At 39.4% G+C, this 22596-nt stretch overlaps 1 protein-coding gene across 7 annotated transcripts in view; it reads left to right on the forward strand.

The window, feature by feature from the left end:
• Positions 1-22596, forward strand: part of Tut4 (terminal uridylyl transferase 4) — a 94427-nt gene that overhangs the window by 19004 nt on the left and 52827 nt on the right. For all 7 annotated transcript variants that reach the window (XM_090334826.1, XM_090334827.1, XM_090334825.1 and 4 more), the window contains exons 4-8: positions 3868-4031; positions 8612-8728; positions 16401-16578; positions 19218-19306; positions 22299-22350. In XM_090334826.1, the coding sequence (XP_090190952.1) occupies positions 3868-4031; positions 8612-8728; positions 16401-16578; positions 19218-19306; positions 22299-22350 (600 nt within the window). The remainder of the gene's footprint in view (positions 1-3867; positions 4032-8611; positions 8729-16400; positions 16579-19217; positions 19307-22298; positions 22351-22596) is intronic.

Here is a 22596-nt window from a genome sequence, read left to right on the forward strand (position 1 = left end):
GGCATAGTGATAGAGTGCTTGCCTCTCATGGATGAAGTCCTCAGTACCTCATAAACAGCAAAAGCCAGAAGTGGTGGTGTGGCTCAGTGGTAGAGTGCTAGCCTTGAGTAAAAGAATCCCAGGGATAGAGCCCAGGCCCTGAATTTAAGTTCCAGGATTGGTCGGGGGGAGGGTGGAAGGAAAACATCAAAAACTTAATAGTTGAGAAAGTACATAATTTACTTTTGAGATTTAAATTTTGGTTTAAGAAAATACCTGATAATTTAACGATTATGAGTATGAATGAGACTGAATAGCAACCAAGGGTTTGAGGGAGAGAGTGGCAAGAAATACAGTTAGTAGGCTACTTTTGAAAAATGATGGGCTATATAAACTGTGATAGAGTTAGAACTCTATCATGAGTATTTTGAGAAACCAATGAAAAGGTTTATTTTTCAGCAGTACTGGCATTTGAACTTAGGACCTTGTGTTTGCAAGGCAGGTGCTCTATCACTTGAGCACCCAATAGCTCTTTGGCTTTAGGTTTTGTATTTTGTTTGTTTGCTGGTCCTGGGGCTTGAACTCAGGGCTTGGGTTCTGTTCTGAGATTCTCTGTGCTCAAGGATAGATCAAGGATAGCACTCTACCACTTGAGCCACAATGTCACTTCTGGCCTTTTCTGTTTGTGTATTGAGGAATCCAACCTAGAGCGTCATGCATGCCAGCAATCATTCTACCTACTACTAGGCCATTGGAAGTAAGAGTCTCATGGAAACTTTTCTGCCTGTGCTGGCTTTGAACTGTGATTCTCAGATCTCAGCCTCCTCAGTAGCTAGGATTACAGGTGTTAGCCACTAGCACCTGTATGCCCAGCATTTTCATTGAGATGAGGACCTTGTTTTTGCCCTGGGCTTGTCTTTTTTTCTATTGTTTGTGGGATTTGAACTCAGACCCTGGGTGCTGTCCTTGAGCTATATTGCTCAAGACTAGCACTCTACCACTTTGATCTATAGCACCACTTCAGTTTTTGAGTGTTTAACTGGATAAGAATCTCAGGGGAACTTTTCTGCCTGGGCTGGCTTTGAATTATGATCTTCAGAGGTCAGCGTCCTGAGTACCTAGGATTACAGGAATGAGCCTCTGGTACCCATCTCTATAGTACATATATTCTGACTATATATATCATATATTTTATGTATTATGTTATAACATCTATCTTTCTTTCTTTCTTTCTTTCTTTCTTTCTTTCTTTCTTTCTTTCTTTCTTTGTTTGTTTGTTTGTTTCTATCTTTCTTAAATCACTCATCTCCCATTTAATTGCTGTTGCTCTGAGGAAACTGAGAACATCAAGTCCAAGGGCTGCAATGCTCTGAAATTCAAGCTCAAGCCCCATCTTTGTGACAGATTCATGCACACATCCACACACAGCATTGAGCCAGGTAGAAGTACACATGTATGTACAGGAAGCAAAGAGCCATAGAGTAGGATGGTAAAAGAAGGAGCTGTTCAAATCTCTTCTGTTGCAGGCTAACAAGACTTAAAATTTAAACAAAGGCAGAATGTAGGAAAAAACTGAGATGCTCAAACAAGAGGTTGCATAGATGAAGAGGGAAAGAGGCAGGGGAAGTTTCAGGAGAGCAACTTCTGATGGAGGTTGCATTATCAGGAACTCAGATAGGAAGAGGTCTTGTGACTCTGGTAACAAACTAAGGTAGAAGGAATGCGCAGCATCATTACCTCTGTATCCTATGCCTTCCCCCAAGGTAGAGGAAAACCACAAACACCCACTCTTTAGTCCTGCAGGTGACACTCCTAAAGACTTTCTCCAGTGTCCAAAGGAATGAGTCTACCCTCTTAACACACACACACAGAGTTAGGTTCAACATAGGCCAAAATTAAGCCCATCACAAAAAGGCTCAGTAACTCTTCTTGGTGGAACCGTAGCCAGAGAAGCCCATCACAGATCCCATCTCATCCTCCTCCTCAAATGTCAAGTCCTCTCCCTATTTCTTCTCTTTCTGCTTCTCTTTCTTGTATGCTTTATGCTTTTCTTCTGAGTTCCTCCACCCTTTCCTCAAAATCATAATCATTATTTCTGTTCCATCTTCTTACTGACCTCAACCCATTTCTCCCCCCTGACCAGGAGTAGAATATGCCATAAATGAAGACATGCCCAAGTTCTTGATGATTTTGTTGTTGTTTGGTTGGTTGGTTTTTTTTGGTCTTTCTTAGGGCTTGAAGTCTGAGCCTATGCACAGCTCTTCATCTCAAAGCTACCACTTTACACTTTGAGCCACAGTGCCACTTCCTATTTTCTGGTGGTTAATTGGAATCTCATGGACTTTTGTGCCTGGGTTGGCTTTGAACCCTGATCCTCAGAACTCAGCTAGCTGAGTAGCTAGGATTATAGGAATGAACCACCAGTGCCCTGTTGAGATGATGGTTTTTGGCATTAATATGATCCAGGAAATTGATGGAGTCTTTCACCACACAGCCACAAACATTGCAGTAATATCCTCCCATCTGAAACTGGGATTGTCTTGGTAGTAATGGTAATTGTCTTCCTAAGCTTGAATTCCAAGCTTACTTTGTAGTCTCTGTTGTAAATGCTCCTGCTTGAGTGAGTGCACTGGCTTTCCATCCTTTTTTCTCTTTTCTGTGAGTATCTTCTCAGCGAGTTTCTCCTAGTCATCTTTTTCTCCCACTTTAGGCTAGAGTTGGATTTTTTTGGTCCTGCTGCTGGTTGCTTTCTTCATATATTCATACAGAAGTTTTAACTTTGTATAGCTTCAGTTAAATTATATATGTATTGTAGAAAGAAAAAACAAGTATTTGGCTTTTTTTTCTTTTTTTGGTGAGGGTTTTTTTTTTTTTTTTTTTTTTTTTGGTGGGTCATGGGGTCTTGGCTCTGGGCTTGGGCAACTGTTCCTGAGCTCGTCATCTCAAGGCTACTACCCTACCGCTGGGCCTGAGTGTTGTCCTTGAGCTCTTCAGCTCAAAGCTATTGCTCTACCCCTGAGCCACATCCCTTTTCCCTTTTTTTAGTGATTAATTGGAGATAAGAGTCTCCCTTTTTTTTTTTATTTTTTTATTTTGCCAGTTCTGGGCTTGCACTCAGGGCCTGAGCACTGTCCTTCATCTTTGTCTCAAAGATAGAGTTCTACCACTTGAGCCTCAGCACCATTTCTGGCTTTTTTCTTTGTATGTGGAACTGAGGAATTAAACCCGGGTCTTTGTGCATGCTAGGCAAGCACTGTACCATTAGGCCAAACTTTGGCCCCAGTCTTACTTCTTTAGTGCCTGGGCTGGCTTTGAACTTCGATCCTCAGATCTCAGCCTCTTCTGAGTAGCTATGATTACAGACATAAGCCACCACAGTCAGCTCATTTTTTTTGGTGAGGTTTTGAGGATTGAATTGAATTTGATGTTAGGCCAGCACTCTACAGTTGACACATACCCTCGATTTACCTTTGTGAAGTTTGAAACCATGTATTTCTCTATTTTACATACATACAATTACTTGTTCAACCAGTACAGATATAAGGAAATAACATTTTTTCTGTATGTGTATAAATTGGTGTGTTTCATTACTTAAAAAATCTGTAATTTCAGCCAGATACGCGGTGGCTCACACCTGAAATCCTAGCTACTCAGGAGGCTAGATCTGAGGATTGTGGTTCAAAGCCAGTCCGGGCACTAAAGTCTGTGAGACTCTTATCTCCAGTTAACCACTCGAAAAACTGAAAGTGGCATTGTGGCTCAAGGGGTAGGGCAGAAGCTTGAGCTGAAGAGTTTAGGGACAACGCCCAGGCTCAGTTAAAATGCCATGACTGACCCCCCCCCCAAATATTGTAATTTCTCATAACTGATTCTTCATTTTTTTTGTAGGTAAAACGAAGAATGATGAGTCTAATAAAGAAAATTCTTCAGAGATGGACTATTTAGAAAATGCTACTGTGATCGATGAATCTACATTGACACCTGAGCAGAGGCTAGGCTTGAAACAAGCTGAAGAACGCCTAGAAAGAGATCATATCTTTCGACTTGAAAAAGTATGCTGTTATTTTAGTAGTTTGGATGAAATGCATGTTTCATACTTTTATTTCTTAAGTACAAGCTCTTCCTGTATATTTTTTTCTTTGATAGAGGTAGTATTCACTCTTTTTGATCTCCCTTTTGCTTCCTTCCCTTTCTTTGTTCAGCAAATACTCATACTGAAGAGGCTATTATACTATCTATTCACTTACTATGTTTGTTTTTCAATGTGGTAAAATATACTTCTCCAGTTTTTATAAACTTATTGGAACATAGCTGAACTTATTTATATATATTATCTATGGTTAAGTAGATACCATCATGACAAAATTAAGTAGATGCCAGTGAGATTATGTGGCCTACATCATTAAATAGTTAATAGTTCTTCAAAGCATAAAATATTTACCAAAATATTACTATGGCTTTCTACACTTAGTTTTTTGACCTCTAATTATTCTTTCATTAAATATATACAAAGTGCTTATTATATGAGGACTACAATATTAGAAATTTTGATGAAAATGGCCTATTTTTTTTTGCCAGTCCTGGGCTTGGGCTCAGGGCTTGAGCACTGTCTTTGGACTTTCTCAAGGCTAGCACTCTACCACTTGAGCCTCAGCACCACTTCCGGCTTTTTGCTACATATGTGGTACTGAGGAATTGAACCCGGGTCTTCGTGCATGCCAGGCAAGCACTCTACCACTAGGCCAAACTCCCGGCCCCGGCATATAGTTCTTTCCCATCAGACTTTAAAAATAAATTTTGTTTGGTAGAAGTAAATTAGCAAATATTATTACTCAGTTTTCTAGACGTGGCTTTCTTCTTTTTTTGTTTGCCAGTCCTTGGGCTTGAATTCAGGGCCTGATCACTGTCCTTGGGCTTTCTCAAAGCTAAAGCTCTACTTCTTGAGCCACAGTACCACTTTTGGCTTTTTCTATGTGTGTGGTATGGAGGAATTGAACCCTGGTCTTGGCCCATGCTAAGAAAGTGCTGTACCACTAGGCCAAACTCCCGGCCTGCTTTCTCTTTTTTCCCTTGCTTTTTTCTTTTTTTTTTTCCCCTTTCTAGTTTTACTGAATATCTGCTGTGAGTAAGGAACTAACTATTCTAGTCATTAGTATCTTGTTTCTGAGTTTCAGTTAATTTTTTAATCTAGAAATACACATTCCCAGCCTCAGCAACAAGAAAACACTACAGGGTCTTAAAGGAAGGAATGATAAATCAAAGTATTGACAAATAGATGTTTAAAGTATTTTTGAGTACATCTATAAGGAGATATATGTCATTATTCTTAAAAATTAAGAGGGAAATGAGGCTGTGGCTCTAGGGTTAGGGTAGTAGCCTTGAGCTGAAGAGCTCAGAGACAGTGTCCAGGCCCAGGGCTAGGACTGTAGTCTGGAGCTGAAGAGCTCAGGGACAACACCCAGGCCCAGAGTTGAAGCCTCATGACCCACCAAAAAAAAAAAAAAAAAAAGAAAAAGAAAAATCAAATTGGATGTGATGGCTCCTGCCTGTAATCCTAGCCACTTAGGATGCTGAGATCTGAGGATTGCAGTTCAAAGCCAGCATGGGCACCAAGTAAGGCTGAGGCTCAAGAGGTAGCGTGGTAGCCTTGAGCTGAAGAGCTCAGAGACAGTGCCCAGGCCCAGGGCGAGGACTATAGTCTGGAGCTGAAGAGCTCAGGGACAGTGCCCAGGCCCAGAGTTGAAGTCCCATGTCCCATCAAAAAAAAAAATGGTATAGTTGTGTGGATTTATAAAGATTAGTTGATAGGTTGAAGAGTTATTAATAGAGCTTATAAAATAGTGACAAAAGAAAAAGATTATCAAGGAGTAGAATATAGAAGATGATTTGATTATAATGACAAGTCCCAATATTCTAGTTAGAAGAAACTTTTTTCCCCCAATTTGTTACTTATTCTATCATTACTTAGTCCTTTTACTTTCCTTCTCTTAAACTTGAAATTTATAGTTATTTCAAGCTAAACGCCAGGTGTCTTTCCTATGATATAATGTGGTGATAAAAAGATGACTTGGGACAAATTTATATTAAAAAAATATGACTTCTAAGAGCTTCCTCATTAGAATTAAAGCATATAAACAATAATAAGGTTAAATGTGGATGAAGAGTGATGATAATGGAGGCATAGGGCCTGGGAGTATGATGCATATTGGTGATGTTTGAACAGTCTTAGTAATAGCCTGAAAAACCACTAAATTATATCCTTAAAAGGTTGAATTTTATGCCATATAAATTAGATTTCAATTTTTAAAAGTAGAGAAAGGGTTAGCAATTAATAAAATAGCATTTTGAAAAAAAATGCTAACAGAAAAAGAACATTACAAGTCAGGATGGAGGCCAGGAGTTTGGCCTAGTGGTAGAGTGCTTGCCTAGCATGTACGAATACCTGGGTTCGATTCCTGGGTAACATATACATAGAAAAAACCCGAACTGGTGCTGTAGCTGTAATGGTAGAGCTCTAACCTTGAGGGAAAAAAAAAAAAGGAAACACAAGGCCAGCTCTCAGGCCCTGAGCTCAGCCTCAGGACTGGCCAAAAAAAAAAAAAAAAAATCAGGATGGGGTCAGGAACATGGCCTAGTGGTAGAATGCTTGCCTAGCATGCACAAAACCTTTGGGTTCAATTCTCTGGTACTACATACACAGAAAAAGCCAGAAGTGGTGCTGTGGCTCAAGTAGTAGAGCTCTAGCCTTAAGAAAGTGCTCAGAGCTTTAGCCTTGAGAAAGTCCAAGAAGAGAGCTCAAGCCCAGGACTGGCAAAAAAAAAAAAGAATAGGCTTTGTTGTATTTGTTTGCTTGTTTTTGGTAGCACTGAGGCTTGAACTCCATGCTTTGTACTTGCTCGGTAGGCACTCTACAACTTGAAACACACCACTTTCTCTCTCTCTCTCTCCCTCTCTCTCTCTCTCTCTCTCTCTCTCTCTCTCTCTCTCTCTCTCTCTCTCTCTCTCTCTCTCTCCTCCCTCCCTCCCTCCCTCTCTCTCTCTCTCTCTCTCTCTCTGTCTCTCTCTCTCTTTAAATTGTATTTTATTGTCAGGGTAATGTATAGAGGGGTTATAATTACATTTGTCAGGTAGTGGGTGCATTACTTCTCGATTATTGATACCCCTTCTCATGTTTTTATTTCCCTTTCCCTCCCCTCTACCCCCTCTGATCACTCTTTTGAAAGAAAAAAAATGGAATCATAGACAAAAAGTGATCAGCTTGAATGGAAGATGTCAGAGATATCAATATTTACTGGGTTATGGTACACTTTTTCTGCAAAGGGTCTATAACATAATTTGCAGGCCATAAAGACTTACCAGTATAGGCAGACAGCTAAGGGAGCTGACGAAAAGCACATGTGTTTGTCCTGTCATGTACCAAATGATTTCTAAAAACAAAATCACAAATGATTCTGAGGGCTTTATATGGCTCTCAGGTTGGGCATTCCTCATCCCAGTGAAGGGGTGACATTGGAATTGAATCTCAAGGAAAACTTTAAGAGTTGATTAAGTGGGTATGGGAAGAGTAGTCTGGGTGGATAATTTCATGGTATGTATAAAGGGAATGTGAATATATGTTTTTTAAAGAAAACATGCAGGGAACTGAATAAAAGCACATAGAAGAATGAAGCGGGAAAGATCAGTTCTTGAGAAGAAAGAAGTTTGTGAGTATTTGATAATAGGAAAGAGTGGATGAAACAATGGAAAATACTTGATTTGTTACTACATTTAGACTTTTCGCAGTGGTGGTCTCCATAAGTGGTATTGAAGACTCAAACTGAAGGCTTCAGGCATGCTAGGCAAGCACTCTATTACTACTCAGCCACATTCACAGCCTCTGAACATATCTGCCCCCTTCCCCCCACCCCAATTCTGGGGCTTGAACTTTGGGCCTGGGCTCTGTCCCTCAGCTTCTTTTGCTCAAGGCTTAGTGTTCTTCCACTTGAGCCAAATTACCACTTTCAGCCTTTTCTCTGTAATTTAGTGGCGATCTCATGGACTTTCTGCCTAAGCTGGCTTTGAACTTTGAACCATGATCCTCAGATCTCAGCCTCACGAGTAGCTAGGATTCCGGAGAGAGCAAACCAGCACCCTGCTAGAAAAAGATTTGTAAATGGGTATTAAGATGGCTTTCTTATCCCACATTGGGTTCTAAAGATGGTAGTAGGTAAATGGTAAACATTTACTATTGTGATGTTGTTTGAAATTAATATATACTCTTCTATTATGACTTTTGAAATGGACAAGTATCTCTTGCGTGTATAAGTACTGATTGTTTATTAATTTATCCTGAGGTGGGGTAAGGTAGTGTATGCCTGTAAAAGTTGAAACTGGAGCAGGAATGAGGCTATGCTGGGCTTTACAAGTTCCAGGCCAGCCTGGTGTACATAATGAGATACATCTTAAGAAAAAAACCCCTGAAAAACAAAGCAGAAAAGCAAAGTAACAATCCTACCAAACCAAAAGAAAACAAAACAAGGTCTTGACAAAAATGTATTTCTGTCAGTACTTATTTCTGCTTATAATAACTTGTATAGTCAATAATTCTGCTTTCTGGAAACAAAAATGGATTTTTTTAAACTTGTCTTTTCAGCGATCACCAGAATATACCAATTGTCGTTATCTGTGCAAACTTTGCTTAATTCACATTGAAAACATCCAGGGAGCACATAAACACATAAAGGAGAAACGACATAAGAAAAATATTTTGGTAAGTTATTTTTAAAAATTTTTCTTTTTTGATGCAGTCATGGTATTCAATATACAATACATAAAAAACTGAAGTATGCATCTTGTGGGCAGGGATAGGCAGGGAAAACAAAAGAAGGGTAACATTGTCCAAAAAGAACTGTATTCATTACCTGGCTTATGAATAGGAACCCCTACATAAGACTTTAATAATAATTATATTTAATTTTTTTTGAATGACTAGAAGTAGATTATATATTCTATTTGTAAACATAAAAATAAGTATTTTTCTAGTCTAATTAGTAACTGATGTAAGAGTCTTGCTGTGTTTGTATTTTCTTTTTTTTTTTTTTTTTTTGCCAGTCCTGGGCTTGAGCTCAGGGCCTGAGCACTGTCCTTGGACTTTCTCAAGGCTAGAGCTCTACCACTTGAGCCTTAGCACCACTTCTGGCTTTTTTCTATGTATGTGGTACCAAGGAATCGAACCCGGGTCTTCGTGCATGCTAGGCAAGCACTCTACCACTAGGCCAAACTCCCAGCCCTGTGTTTTCTTTTGAAATAGGTGTTAATACCAGCTGGCCTCAGACTCTTGATCCTCTTGTTTCTACTTCCTGAACAGCTGGGATTACATGTATTGCTATCACATCAGGCTAGAAGTGTTGAAAGATGCTAATCATTAGTTCCAAGAAGCTCAGAATTCAAATATTAGACTTAAAGATGAAGCTTACTTAAACACATACCACAGCCAGGCAATGTGGCTTACACCTGTAATCCTCCTATCAAGAGGCTGAGATCTAAGTATTGGAGTCCAAAGCCAGCCCGGGCACTACTAAAGTCCCAAGAGACTTATCTCCAGTTAACCACCAGAAAATCAAACTGGAAGTGGGGCTATGGCTCACAGCCACAGGAGGGGTAGGGAGGTAGCCTTGAGCTGAAGAGCTCAGTGGCAGCATCCAGGCTCAGGGATAGGGTGGTAGCCTTGAGCTTGAGAGCTCAGGGACATTGCCCAGGCCTAGAGTTCAAGATCCATGACCGACACAAAAAGAAAAAAAAAAAAACCCTGATATTTTAGGAAGTATCAAAATAACTAACCAACATAGAAAATTTTAAAGTATCCATGAAGGACTTCTATTTTTGGTGAAGTTGGAATAATAGACTGGATTATTTACCTTCCCTTTAAAGTAACCACAAAGAAAGAAGATTAAAAAAATCCTAAATAATGGTTTCAGAATTGAAATAAGTGAAAAAACAAGTAATAGGAAACTTTGTGCCAAATTAAGATCAGTTCCAGGCTATACTGTAGGAAGGAAGAACCAGTGGACTCTCAGAATTGAAGGAGCTTCAAGTCCAGACAGTTAAAGCTGCTAGGAGTTTTATTTGTATATTTATTTATGCATGCCAATTCCAAGGCATAAGCTCAGGGTCTGAGCACTGTCCTTTGGCTTTCTCAAGGTTAGAGCTCTAACCACTTGAGCCACAGCACCATTTCTGGCTTTTTCTATGTATATGATACCTAAGAATTGAACCCAGGTCTTCATGCTTGCTAGGCCGGCACTCTTATCACTAGGACAAATTCCTGGCCTTTATTTATTTATTTATTTATTTATTTATTTATTTATTTATTCCTTCATTCATTCATTCATTCATTTATTACCAGTCCTGAGGTTTGAACTCAGGGCCTTGGCAAGGTCCTTGAGTTTTCTCAAGGCTAGCGCTCTACTGCTTGAGCCACAGCACTACTTCCCGCTTTTTCTGTTTATGTGGTACTAAGGAATTGAACCCAAGGCTTCATGCATTCTAGACAAGCACTCTACCACTCTGCCACACTTCCGGCCTTCTCTGAATTTCTTGATGGATACTTAGGGATACATGCTTGTGAGAAAGCTTCCTGAAAGCTAGAGAAAGAATTGGGTGATGTAATTTGAGAAAATATGCCTAGTGCTCATTCAAGGCTTCTTACTATGTAGACTAGAAAACTTCATAGTTCACAATATTGAACTTAGAAGGATGTTGCACTAAGGAGAATGTTTAGCTTAAAACAAAGTAAGATTTGATCCTACCTATAAAACAACTTAAAAGCTAGGAGCCAGTGGCTCAGGCCTATAATCCTAGCTACTCAGGAGGCTTGAGCTTCTGACAATTACAGTTCAAAGCCAGCCCAGGCAGGAAAGTCTATGAGACTTTTTTTTTTTTTTTTTGCCATTCCCAGGGGTTAAACTCAGGGCCTGAGCACTGTCCTTGGGTTTTCTCAAGACAAGAGCTCTACCACTTGAGCACTATTTCCGGCTTTTTCTACGTATGTGTTAACAAGGAATTGAACCTGGGTCTTCCTGCATTCTAGGCAAGCACCATTACCACTAGGCCAAATTCCCGGTCCTGTGCGACTTTATTTATTTTTGGTGGGTCCTGGGGCTTGAACTTGGCCTGGGTGCTGTCTAAGAGCTCTTCAGCTCAAGGCTGTCACCTTACCCCTCCCTACCCTTGGGCCATGCCCCACTTCAGATTTTTACAGGTTAATTGGAGATAAGAGTCTCAGGTCCCTTTGTGCCTGGGCTGGCTTTGAACCTTGATCCTCAGATCTCAGCCTCCTGAGTAGCTAGGATTACAGGCATGAGCCATTGCAGCAGCTCTGTGAGACTCTTTGTCTCTAATAAACTACTCAGGAAAAGCTGGACATGGTGCTGTGGCTCAAGTGGGAGAGCACTAGCCTTGAGAACAAAGCAGCTCAGGAACAGTGCCCAAGCCTTGAGTTGAAGCCCGAGGACTGGCAAAAACAAAATAAAAAAAACAACTTAAAAAGCAAAAACCTCAAGCCAGGCGAGGTAGCCTGGAGATGAAGAGCTCAGGGATAGCGGCAGGGATAGCGCCCAGGCCCAGAGTTCAAGTCTCATGACCGGCAGAAACGTGAAAAGATGGTTTCCAAGTATTAAACGTTATAGAAGAAACGTGAAAATTAATTGAAGAAATACAGAAGTACTCATTACTCCCTAAACTTTGCATTGTCTGGCATTTAGTCAGATTACCAAGAGTGTAGGAAAAGAAGTAGGAAAGTATAAGACAATGATGAAACAGCGCATCAGCCCCTTTCTCTCTCCCTTTCCCCTTTTTCTCCCCCTCCCCCCTCTTCATTCTTCTCCATTTTCTCCCTGTCTCCCTCTCATCTTTAGCATTTCTTTATACAGAGGGAGTTACAGTTGCATAAACCAGATAATGAGTATATTTCCTTTTTGGACAGTGTCACTCCTTCCTTCTCTCTCAGTTTTTCTCTTGTATCCCCACCCTCAAGTTTTGAACTTGGAATCATTTTTTTCCTCTGCCTCTGGAGTGAAGATGCACTCCAATAAACATTAGGAATTTTTTACATACAAAATCATTTGAGTTTCTTCTTTCATCATTTGGGTGCCTTTTATTTCTGTATTTTGCCTAATTCCCCTTCCTTCCTTCCTTCCTTCCTTCCTTCCTTCCTTCCTTCCTTCCTTCCTTCCCTCCCTCCCTCCCCTCCCTCCCCTCCCTCCCCTCCCTCCCCTCCCTCCATCTCTTTTTCTTTCTCTTCCTCTCCCTCCTCTTCCTTCTCTCCCTCCTCTTCCTCCTCTTCCTCCTCTTCCTCCTCTTCCTCCTCTTCCTCTTCTTCTTTTGACAGTCCTTGGGCTTGAACTAAGGTACTGTCCCTGAGCTTCTTTTGCCCAAGGTGAGAGATTTACCACTTGCGCAACAGTGCCTCTTCCAGCTTTTTTTTTCCCCCCATTTCTGGAATTGAGCTCAGGGCCTGAGCACTGTCCTTGGACTTTCTCAAGGCTAGAGCTCTACCACTTGAGCCTCAGCACTACTTCTGCCTTTTTTCTATGTATGTGGTACTGAGGAATCGAACCTGGGTCTTTGTGCATGCCAGGCAGGCAATCTACCACTAGGCCAAAGTCCCCGCTCTTGTTGCCTATTTTTAACACAAATTGTTGAATTTCAAGATACCTTTTCTTCATTGGTTAAGATAATCATGTGGGTTTTTTCCTTTTCTGTTAATATAGTGTATTACCTTGGTCAGTTTTTGTATGTTGAACCATCCTGAATCCTAGCATAAATCTCATTTACTTACAGTCTATAATCCTTTCTATATGTTGCTGAGTTTGATATGTATGTCATTAAGGTTTTCCACTCCCTTTCCCTTTCCTTTCCCTGCTCCACTCCTTTTCCTATCCCCTCCTCTTCTTTCTCCTCCCTCTCCCTCTCTCCTTTTTTTTTTTGTGCTATTAAAGTGTGTGTGTGTGTGTGTGTGTGTGTGTGTGTGCGTGCGCGCGTGCGCGCGTGCGCGTGTGGTGTGCGCGTGTGGTGTGTGTGTGTTTGTGTGTGTTGCCAATTCTGGGGCTTGAATGTCAGGGCCTTGGTACTATCCTTGGGCTTTCTTAAGGCTGGTGCTTTACCACTTAACCACACTACCATGTCTGCCTATATGTGGTACTGAAGAATGAAACCCAGGTTTTCGAGCATACTACACAAGCACTCTACCACCAGGCCACACTCCTGGTCCCTGTTATTTGGTCTCGAACTCAGAATCTCTTGCTGTTGCTCAGCTTTTTCACTGGTGGCTATTGTTTTACCACTTGAGCAATATGTCCAGGTCAGCCTTTCTGATAGTTAATTGGAGTTAAAGTTTAGTGGACTTTGCTCCTCAGGCTGGTTTAGAACTGAGATGTTCAGCTTTTTTTTTTTTTTGCCAGTCCTGGGCTTGAGCTCAGGGCCTGAGCACTGTCCTTGGATTTTTCTCAAGGCTAGAGCTCTACCACTTGAGCCTCAGCACCACTTCTGGCTTTTTCTAAGTATGTGGTACTGAGGAATTCAACCTGGGTCTTCATGTATGCTAGGCAAGCACTCTACCACTAGGCCAAACTCCCGGTCCCATGATGTTCAGCTTATTAAGTATCCGGAATTATGTAATCTCCGAATCACCTCTTTCACATAAACTTTACATTTAATTATTAGCAAATTCGAGATTTTAACTTCAAAACACCACGTATTCGAATTCAGCCATTTTTCACTCACCTCTATGTTTTCTTATTTTTTTCCCCCATCTGGTCTATTTTTAACTTTCTTTTCTCTTTAACCCCTAAAATCTTCCTATTTAGTAGCTAACATGATTGTTTTAAAATCTCATGTTATGTCCTGTTCTTTTAGTGGTCCCCAACCTAGAATATAATTAACTGGCTGATGCTCAGCTAGTTAAGCCACTGTTTTCTTTCTGGCTTTTTGGTTAATTGGATTAGAGTCGTGGCTGAGCTGGCTTTATATTTATGTTTTAGGCAGGAGCTACCAGTGCCCACTTTATTTTATTGAGGTATTTATTTATTGTGTTTGAAGTCTCCTTTTTGGATCATGTATTACTAAAGTAATATTCCTTTCCTATCAGTCTATAGCCTAGTATCCTGTCTTATTTTTCCTCACATAGTTATATCTTATAATTTTATTTACTTATTTATTGAATTTATTTTTGTCCTTGAGCAAGAATTGCATTAATAATATTTACAATAATTAGAGGCTATCAAGAGAATAGTAACATAAAGACATCAGTGAGAATTTTTATTAAGATGATAAACTAATGGAAATAGCATAAAGTTCACCAATAGTATAGATAGATGAGTCATGTTTTTCTATTGTCTTTTTTAGTGTGTTCGTGACAACCTAGCAGTATAATCAGAGCATTTATGGTATCTCTAATATAGTTAATTTTACAGCATGTTAGTCTTACGTATCCTTTTTTTTATTAACTATGTTGCTATTAATTCCTTGAATAAAATTCTAAAGCAATTGTCTTAAAAAATTAGATGATCTTCTAAGACAGATTATAATTAAGAGTTGCCGAGGGAGAAATTGGGAGAGAGAGAAGGAAGAGGTGACAATGAACAAAAAGAAAAGTGTTCATTACCTGACTTATGAAGTGATAACCCCTCTGTACACCTTAATAATAACAAGAAATTCAAAAAAAGAATTTCAGATTGAAGAAATTTAAAAGGCTGATTAGTCAGTCCACTATTATTGTGTTCCTAAGAAAACCTTTATGTATATTAAGATTGAATGTGATGGGGGCAGGAGTGTAGCCTAGTAGTAGAGTGCTTACCTAGCATGAATGAAGCTCTGGGTTCCATTCCTTGGTACCACATACACAGAAAAGCCAGAAGCAAGTGCTGTGGGTCAAGTGGTAGAGTGCTAGCCTTGAGAAAGCTCAAAGACAGTGCCCAGGCCTTGAGTTCAAGCTTTAGGAGTGGCAAAGGAAAAAAAAAACATAAATGTAATAGCAAAGTAAAATTAGAAAAGTACACAGGTCTTTTAGCTATATTTGGATTATGGGAGAGGCATATAACTTTGTTTATATCTGATAGAAGTTTGACCCCCCCCCCCCAAAAAAAAAAGCAGCAGCAACTAGGCTGGCTACTGGTGGCTCTTGTCTGTAATCCTAGCTACTCAGGAGACTGAGAAATGAAGATTTTGGTTCAAAGGTAGCCAGGGCAGGAAAGTCCATGACACTCTAATTTCCAACAAATTATTCAGAACTCAGCAAAAGAACCTCAGGGACAGAACCCTAGGCTCTGAGTTCAAGCTGCAGAACTGGCACCAAACAAACAAAAAAGTAGATAGTAGATGTGATATTGTGGTTTCTTTTCTTCTTTGCATTTTTATATACACACACATATATATATATATCATATATATATATATATATATTTTTTTTTTTTTTTGCCAGTCCTGGCCTTGAACTCAGAGTGTTGGCACTATCCTTGAGCTTCCTCAAGGCTAGTGCTCTACCACTTGAACTACAGCACGACTTCCAGCTTGTTCTGTGTATGTGGTACCAAGGAATCGAACCCAGGGCTTCATGCATGGTAGGCAAGCACTGCTACCAATAGGCCACACTCCTGGCCTCAATGTTTTTTTAATCAGAAATTATTTATGAAAGCCATGGTGCGTGTACAGTGAAACTCCTTTATCTCCTGCCTCTCAGAGTTCAGCAGAATAGAGGTTTTCTGGTTTGTTTGTTTTTTTTTAAATAATTGGCTTAGTGTTGTTGGATAAAATAAGAGAAAAATCATTACTAGGGTCAGGAGAATAGCCTAGTTAGTGGTAAAGTGCTTGCCTAGCATGCACGAAGCACTGGGTTCAATTACTTGGTACCACATACACAGAAAAAGCCAAAGTGACAAAGTGGTAGCCTTGAACAAAAAGTGTCCAAGAACAGTGTCCAGGCCCTGAGTTCAAGCCCTAGGACTGGCAAAAAAAAAAAAAAAAATCGTAAATAATAGGGAGTATAACAAAAGTAATAAGGTCTAGAAGTTTTTCTGTGACTATTTAACTTGATACTAAATAGTCGATTTATACCTAAGATGGTTTGCTTTTGCTGCAACAAAATGATCAGCTGTTAAACATATGTATGTTGGCTTTAGTGTAGAGTTTCAAGATAATACAGTAGAAAAAAACCTTAAATAATTAACAGTAATTTCTCCTGCATCACCTTTTCATTTCTAGAGTCCAATTTCAAAAAAGCAAGTCTTGTCTCTTTTATTCACTTTTGTACGTTTTTTAATGTATTGAATTGTGTTATTTCTAATGTATGAAAGGTGAATAGTTGTTAAACTTTTATTTCTGCCCTTCTGTCCTAAATATAAAGTAATTAAGTAGAAACTTGTTATTGTGAATCATTATACTAATAGGAAAAACAAGAAGAAAGTGAGCTTCGTTCTCTTCCACCTCCTTCCCCTGCTCACTTGGCTGCTTTAAGTACTGCAGTTGTTGAATTAGCAAAAGAACAAGGAATAACAGATGATGACCTCAAAGTCCGTCAGGAAATTGTGGAGGAAATGTCAAAGGTTATAACAGCATTTTTACCAGGTACAAGTTCATTTTTAATTTAAAAAATTGCAAGCCTTCTTGCTTTTTTTGATCTTGGGAAAATTTCTTCAAAAAAAAAATTGAGCTGGACAAAGTGGCTCATGCCTGTAATCCTAGATACTCAGGAGGCTGAGATCTGAGGATCCCAGTTCAAAGCCAGCCCAGGTACTAAAGTCCTGTGAAACATCTCCAATTACCACTAATAAACTGGAAGTGGCCCCGTGGCTCAAGGTGTAGGGTGGTAGCCTTGAGCTCAGGGTTAGCACCCAGGCCCAAAGCCCAAGCCCCAGAACTAACAAAAAAAATTTTTTTTGAATATATTTCTTAAATGTTTGACCTTTTCTCTTCTTAGAAGTAAATGAATTTAGTTATTCCATGCATAAAAAATACTTCAGTAGCAGAAAACTCAGCTTTTTGTAATAAAAAGAAGATGTAAAATAATGCCATATAGTTAATGTTTCTAATAATATGTTTTTTATGGGGGGGCAGGGGTGTCAGTCGTGGGGCTTGAACTCTGGGGCTGGGCCCTGTCCCTGAGCTCTTCAGCTCAAGGCTAGTCCTCTATCACTTGAGCCATTCATAGGGACAGTTCTGGTTTTCTCGTGGTTATTTGGAAATAAGTCTCATGGATTTTTGTGCCCAGGCTGGCTTTGAACCATGATCCTCAGATCTCCTCCTAAGTAGCTAGGATTACAGGTATGAGCCACTGGTGCTGGGCTTTAATATGTTTATATTTGTTTTTGGTATCATGGATTTCTGAATGGCTTTAAAAAATTAATTACTTCTAGAATAAACATTTTAACTAGTCACCGGATAAAACTGCTATTGTCTAATGGTAGGGAAAAATGAAGAATCTTGGAGAAAGCATTTTTTGATTCAAGAAATCAGGATTATTTTAAACATTTATGTATAGAGTACTTGTTTGGCCTGTTTAAAAACCTTTTTTTTCTCAACATAGGATTTAAGGGAATATGTCTTAAGACATTTTTAATATCAAAGAGATTTTGTATAATTGATAAATTGGTTTCATGTAGAACTACTGTGAAATTCCGAAGAAATATTACAAACGTTTGCTTCAGCATGTATACTAAAATTAGAATGACACAGAAAATTAGCATGGCCCATGGCAAGCAGAGTTCATGTTCCATATTTTCCGGATTATGTAGTAGTAAGGTTGTTAGTACGATCAAATTCTTCATATCCATATGTAAAAAGAATGAAGCTTGTTGAAATTACTTTGACAAGGGAGAAGGTGATGAGGGAGTGACAGAGGATGATTCTGATCAAGCCATACTGTATATATATGGGCATGTAAAAATGAACCTTTTGTACAATTAGTTGATACTCATAAACGTGTAAAAATGTGAAAAAATAGTATTTAACTGATAGATTACAATTTCACATTTATGTAAGATGAACTACAAAATGAAATATTAAGTTTAAAATGAAAAAATGTTATTTCTACTGTAATAGTTTCTTTCCTAAATAATCCATTGAATCCTAGTTTACGTTATAAAATAATTCAATGCTATTATTAGATTAGATATGTAATTTTTAGTATTTTAATGACGTAGATATTTTGTAAGTGAAAGTAGACTTTATACAAGATACTAGGCATGCATTATTATTTTTTTTGTGTGTGTGTGTGTATGTGGCGGGCGGGGAGGTGGGCCTGGGTGCTGTCCCTGAGCTCTTCAGTTCAAGGCTGCCACCCTTCCCCTGGGCCTCGGTATTGTCCCTGAGCTCTACCCTTGAGCCAAAGCCCCACTTCTCATTTTCTAGAGGTAAAGTGGAAATAAGAGTCTCAGGTCCTTTTGTGCCGGCTCGGGCTGGCTTTGAACCTTAGATTTCAGCCTCATGAGTAGCTAGGATTACAAGCTTGAGCCATGGCTCACCATGTCATGCATTTTTAAAAAAATTACCCTCAGGTAAGATTGTTTACATTGTTTTCAAAATAACACATCTGATAGTTTGAGAAAGACATAAATAGTATTCTTACTTTGTTATATGAATTTTTCAGAGCTGTTGAGTTTTTGTGTTTTAGGTTTGCAACATCAGTTGATTTGGCAGCACTTTATTTCTCCTCCACCCCCCCCAAGTCCCAGGGCTTGAACTCAGGACCTGAGTACTGTCCTTGGGCTTTTCTCATTTGAACCATAGTACCACTTCTGGCTTTTTTTGTGTATGTGATAGGGAAGAATCAAGTCCAGGGCTTTGTGCATGCTAGGCAAGCACTCTACCAGTAGGCTATGCTTCTGGTTCACTTTGTCTTTTTAAGAGTGTTTATGTTGACTTTGATTCAATGCTCCATCTCATATAAGTATCTAAAAATAAATACAGGTTGTAACAATAGCTATAGCTAGGTTAGTGCATTTATTACTGTTATAAATCGAATGTTATGTTATATCTAAAAGAGTTACTAAAAATTGACTTGAGTATTTCTATTTCTCTCTTTTCTCAGACCCTTTATGCCATAATTGGGAAAAGTTTTATTGTTTCATATATCAGAGAGGGTGCCATTGTTATATAAGTCAGTGTATTAGAAATGAAATTAAATACATAAGAGTATATGAAGTTGTGGCTAGAACTCTAGTATATTGGCACAGTTTCATGCTTTTTGTATTTTTCTTTTATTCCAGAATGTTCCCTTAGGTTGTATGGCTCTTCTCTGACTAAGTTTGCTTTGAAAAGTAGTGATGTTAATATAGACATAAAATTTCCTTCCAAGGTAAGTAACTGCGAATGAACCTTCTCTGTGTGCTTAAAATTTTTTTTTTTTTTTGCCATTCCTGGGGGCTTGAACTCAGGGCCTGGGCACTGTCCTTGAGATTTATTTATTTATTTATTTATTTATTTATTTTTGCCAGTCCCGGGCTTGAGCTCAGGGACTGAGCACTGTCCTTGGACTTTCACAAGGCTAGAGCTCTACCACTTGAGCCACAGCACCACTTCTGGCTTTTTTCTATGTATGTGGTACCGAGGAATCGAACCCCTGTCTTCATGCACCTAAGCAAGCACTCTACCACTAGGCCAAACTCCTAGCCCCTGTCCTTGAGATTTTTTTTTTATGTTTTTTATTGTAATTAATAGAAGGGTTACATGATATTTGCCAGATAGATGGTACATTAATTCCCATACATTGATACCCTTTCACATGTCTTGGTCCCCATTTCCCTCCCCCCCACCCCCAGTCCTTGAGATTTTTTAAGGCTACCATTGTACTTCTTGAGCCACAATGCCATTTCCAGCTTTTTTCTGTGTATGTGATATCAAGGAATAATACCTAGTGCTTCATGCATGTTAGGCAAGCACTCTACCACTAGACCACACTCCTTACCCTGTGTGCTTTATTTATTTATTTATTTTTTGCCAGTCCTGGGCTTAAGCTCAGGGCCTGAGCACTGTCCTTGGACTTTTCTCAAGGCTAGAGCTCTACCACTTGAGCCTCAGTACCACTTCTGGCTTTTTCTAAGTATGTGGTACCAAGGAATCGAACCCGGGTCTTCGTGCATGCTAGGCAAGCACTTTAACCACTAGGCCAAACTCCTGGTGCCCTGTGTGCTTTAATGGGCAATCTTTTTAGAGAAGAGGGAAGCACAATATGAAAAACTGCCTTGTGCAGTACTAATATCATGACTTAAGAATGCTTTTTGAAATTTCAAGTCTAGAGTGAAAAAATAGGTGTTTGAGGAAAAAAGAAAGCAGAAAAGGACAATAGTAAAAGAATAAAGTACTTGAACATATTGAATGGTTCTTATAGTGAGCAGTAAGTATACAAAGTGGGATAGTTTTGGAATAAGACAGCTGGGTTGAAATCTAGGCTGCAAGGAACAAAATACTTGACCTTCTTGAGCTTCAGTCATATCATTTCCAAAAGAAGGATAATTAGTAACTTTAATATTACATGAAGTCACACACACAGACACACATACACACACATGATATATAGCAGCCTGGTCATGGTGATTATTTCTAGTACATGGGAACTATACAATTAGCAGCAGTATTAGTCATGTTTGGCACTGCTAACATTGCTTATTTATTGACAAATCAAACATATAAAATAATGTCATAATATTATGTTTAAATATATTTTATGTTTAAGTATGATTAAATGTGTGTGTGTGTGTGTGTATATGTTTGTTTTTGCTCGGCTTTTTGCTTTCCCATGACTGGTGCTCCACCACTTGAGCATTGCTTCCATCTCCAGCCTTTTGTTGATTAATTGGAGATAAGAATTATTTCTCAGACTAGTTTGTCTGGGTTCATTACAAACCTGGATTCTCAGATCTCAAGCTCATGAGTAGCTAGAAATTATAAGCATGAACCACTGGCATGGGGATATTGAATAGTAGTATACTTTATGCTTACTTTATGCTTTAGGTTCTTTTTTTGGGGGGGGCGGTGAGTAATGAGGTTAGAACTCTGGGCCTGGGCACTGTCCCTGAGCTCTGCAGCTCAAGGCTACTGCTCTACCCCTGGGCCTGGGCGTTGTCCCTGAGCTCTTCACCTCAAGGCCTACCCCTTGAGCCACAGCAGCCCCACTTCCCATTTTCTAGAGGTTAACTGGGGATGAGTCTCTCCTTTAGTTCTCTAGTGCCCAAGCTGGCTTTGAACCAAGATCCTCAGATTTCAGCCTCCTGAGCAGCTAGGATTATAGGCATGAGCCACCGCACCCGGCACTTTTTTTTTTTTTTGGTGGGTCATGGGGCTTGAACTCTGGGCCTGGCACTGTCACTGAGCTCTTCAGCTCAAGGCTACCACCCTAACCCTTAAGCCACAGCACTACTTTCCGTTTTTTAGAGGTTAATTGGAGATAAGAGTACCTGGGATGGCTTTGAACTGTGATCCTCAGATCTTAGTCTCTTGAGTAGGTAGGATTACAGGCATGAACCACAGGTGCCCACTTACTTTATAGGTTCTTACCTCACCAACTTTTTTTTTTTTTGCCAGTAATTGGACTTGAACTCAGGGCCTGGGTGCTGTAAATAGCTGCTTTTTTTTTTTATTCAAGGCTGATGTTCAACAATCTGAACTACAGTTCCACTTCTGGCTTTTTGCTAGTTAATTGGAGATAAGAATCTTACAGACTTTTCTCCTGGGGCTGGCCTCAAACTTGATCCTTGGATCTCAGCTTCCTGAGTAGCTAGGATTGCAGATGTGAGCAACCAGCACCTGACTTCAACTTCTTTTTAATAATTATTTAGTAAGCAAGCATGTTTCTTTTTACATTTATGTCACTGTGAAATTTTAGAATCTTTGTCACTATAAGAACACACTAATTTCAGGAGTCATTTTAGAGTAATTATTATATATTTAATCTTCCATAAAATTTATTGACATAAAAGCAAGTACCATCTTGATTTTATAATTTTAAAATATAGTGTGATTTTATTTAACTATTACTTAAATAAGATTGAGCACTCTGGGTTTTTTTTTTGTTGTTGTTGTTGTTTTGTTTTTTAATAGGGGTTGAACTCATGGCTTGGTCACTTCCTGAGCTGCTTTTGCTCAAGGCTAGCACTCTACCAGTTGAGCCATAATGCTACTTCCAGCTTTTTCTGTGTATGTGATACTGAAGTATCGAACCTAGGGCTTCATGCATGCTAGGCAAGCATTCTACCACTAAGTCACATTCCTAGCCCAAGATTGAGTACTCTGAAATGATCTATTACTTTTACTTAGAAATTACTATATTAATTTAATCTTAAATTTTTTAGATGAATCATCCAGACCTTCTAATACAAGTGCTTGGAATTTTGAAAAAAAGTGGTGAGTTTCTCCCTTCTTCCCTTAGTACTTCCCTCCCTCTGTCCCTCCCTCCCTCAGTCCTCCTGTACTCCCTCCCTCCCTCCCTCCCTCTATATCCCCCCGCGGCCTCCCCCCCCCCAGTCTTTTTAAAGGCACATGTACTAATACGTCTAACCTAATTAAAGTTTAAACTACTAGAATGTTTGAGTCATTGCTAATTACATATGGACAGATATGTGTATGTTCATTATATTTACTAGGTATATC

This window comes from Megascapheus bottae, chromosome 6, assembly GCF_031878675.1.
Source record: "Megascapheus bottae isolate mThoBot1 chromosome 6, mThoBot2.hap1, whole genome shotgun sequence".
NCBI classification, from domain to species: Eukaryota; Metazoa; Chordata; class Mammalia; order Rodentia; family Geomyidae; genus Megascapheus; species Megascapheus bottae.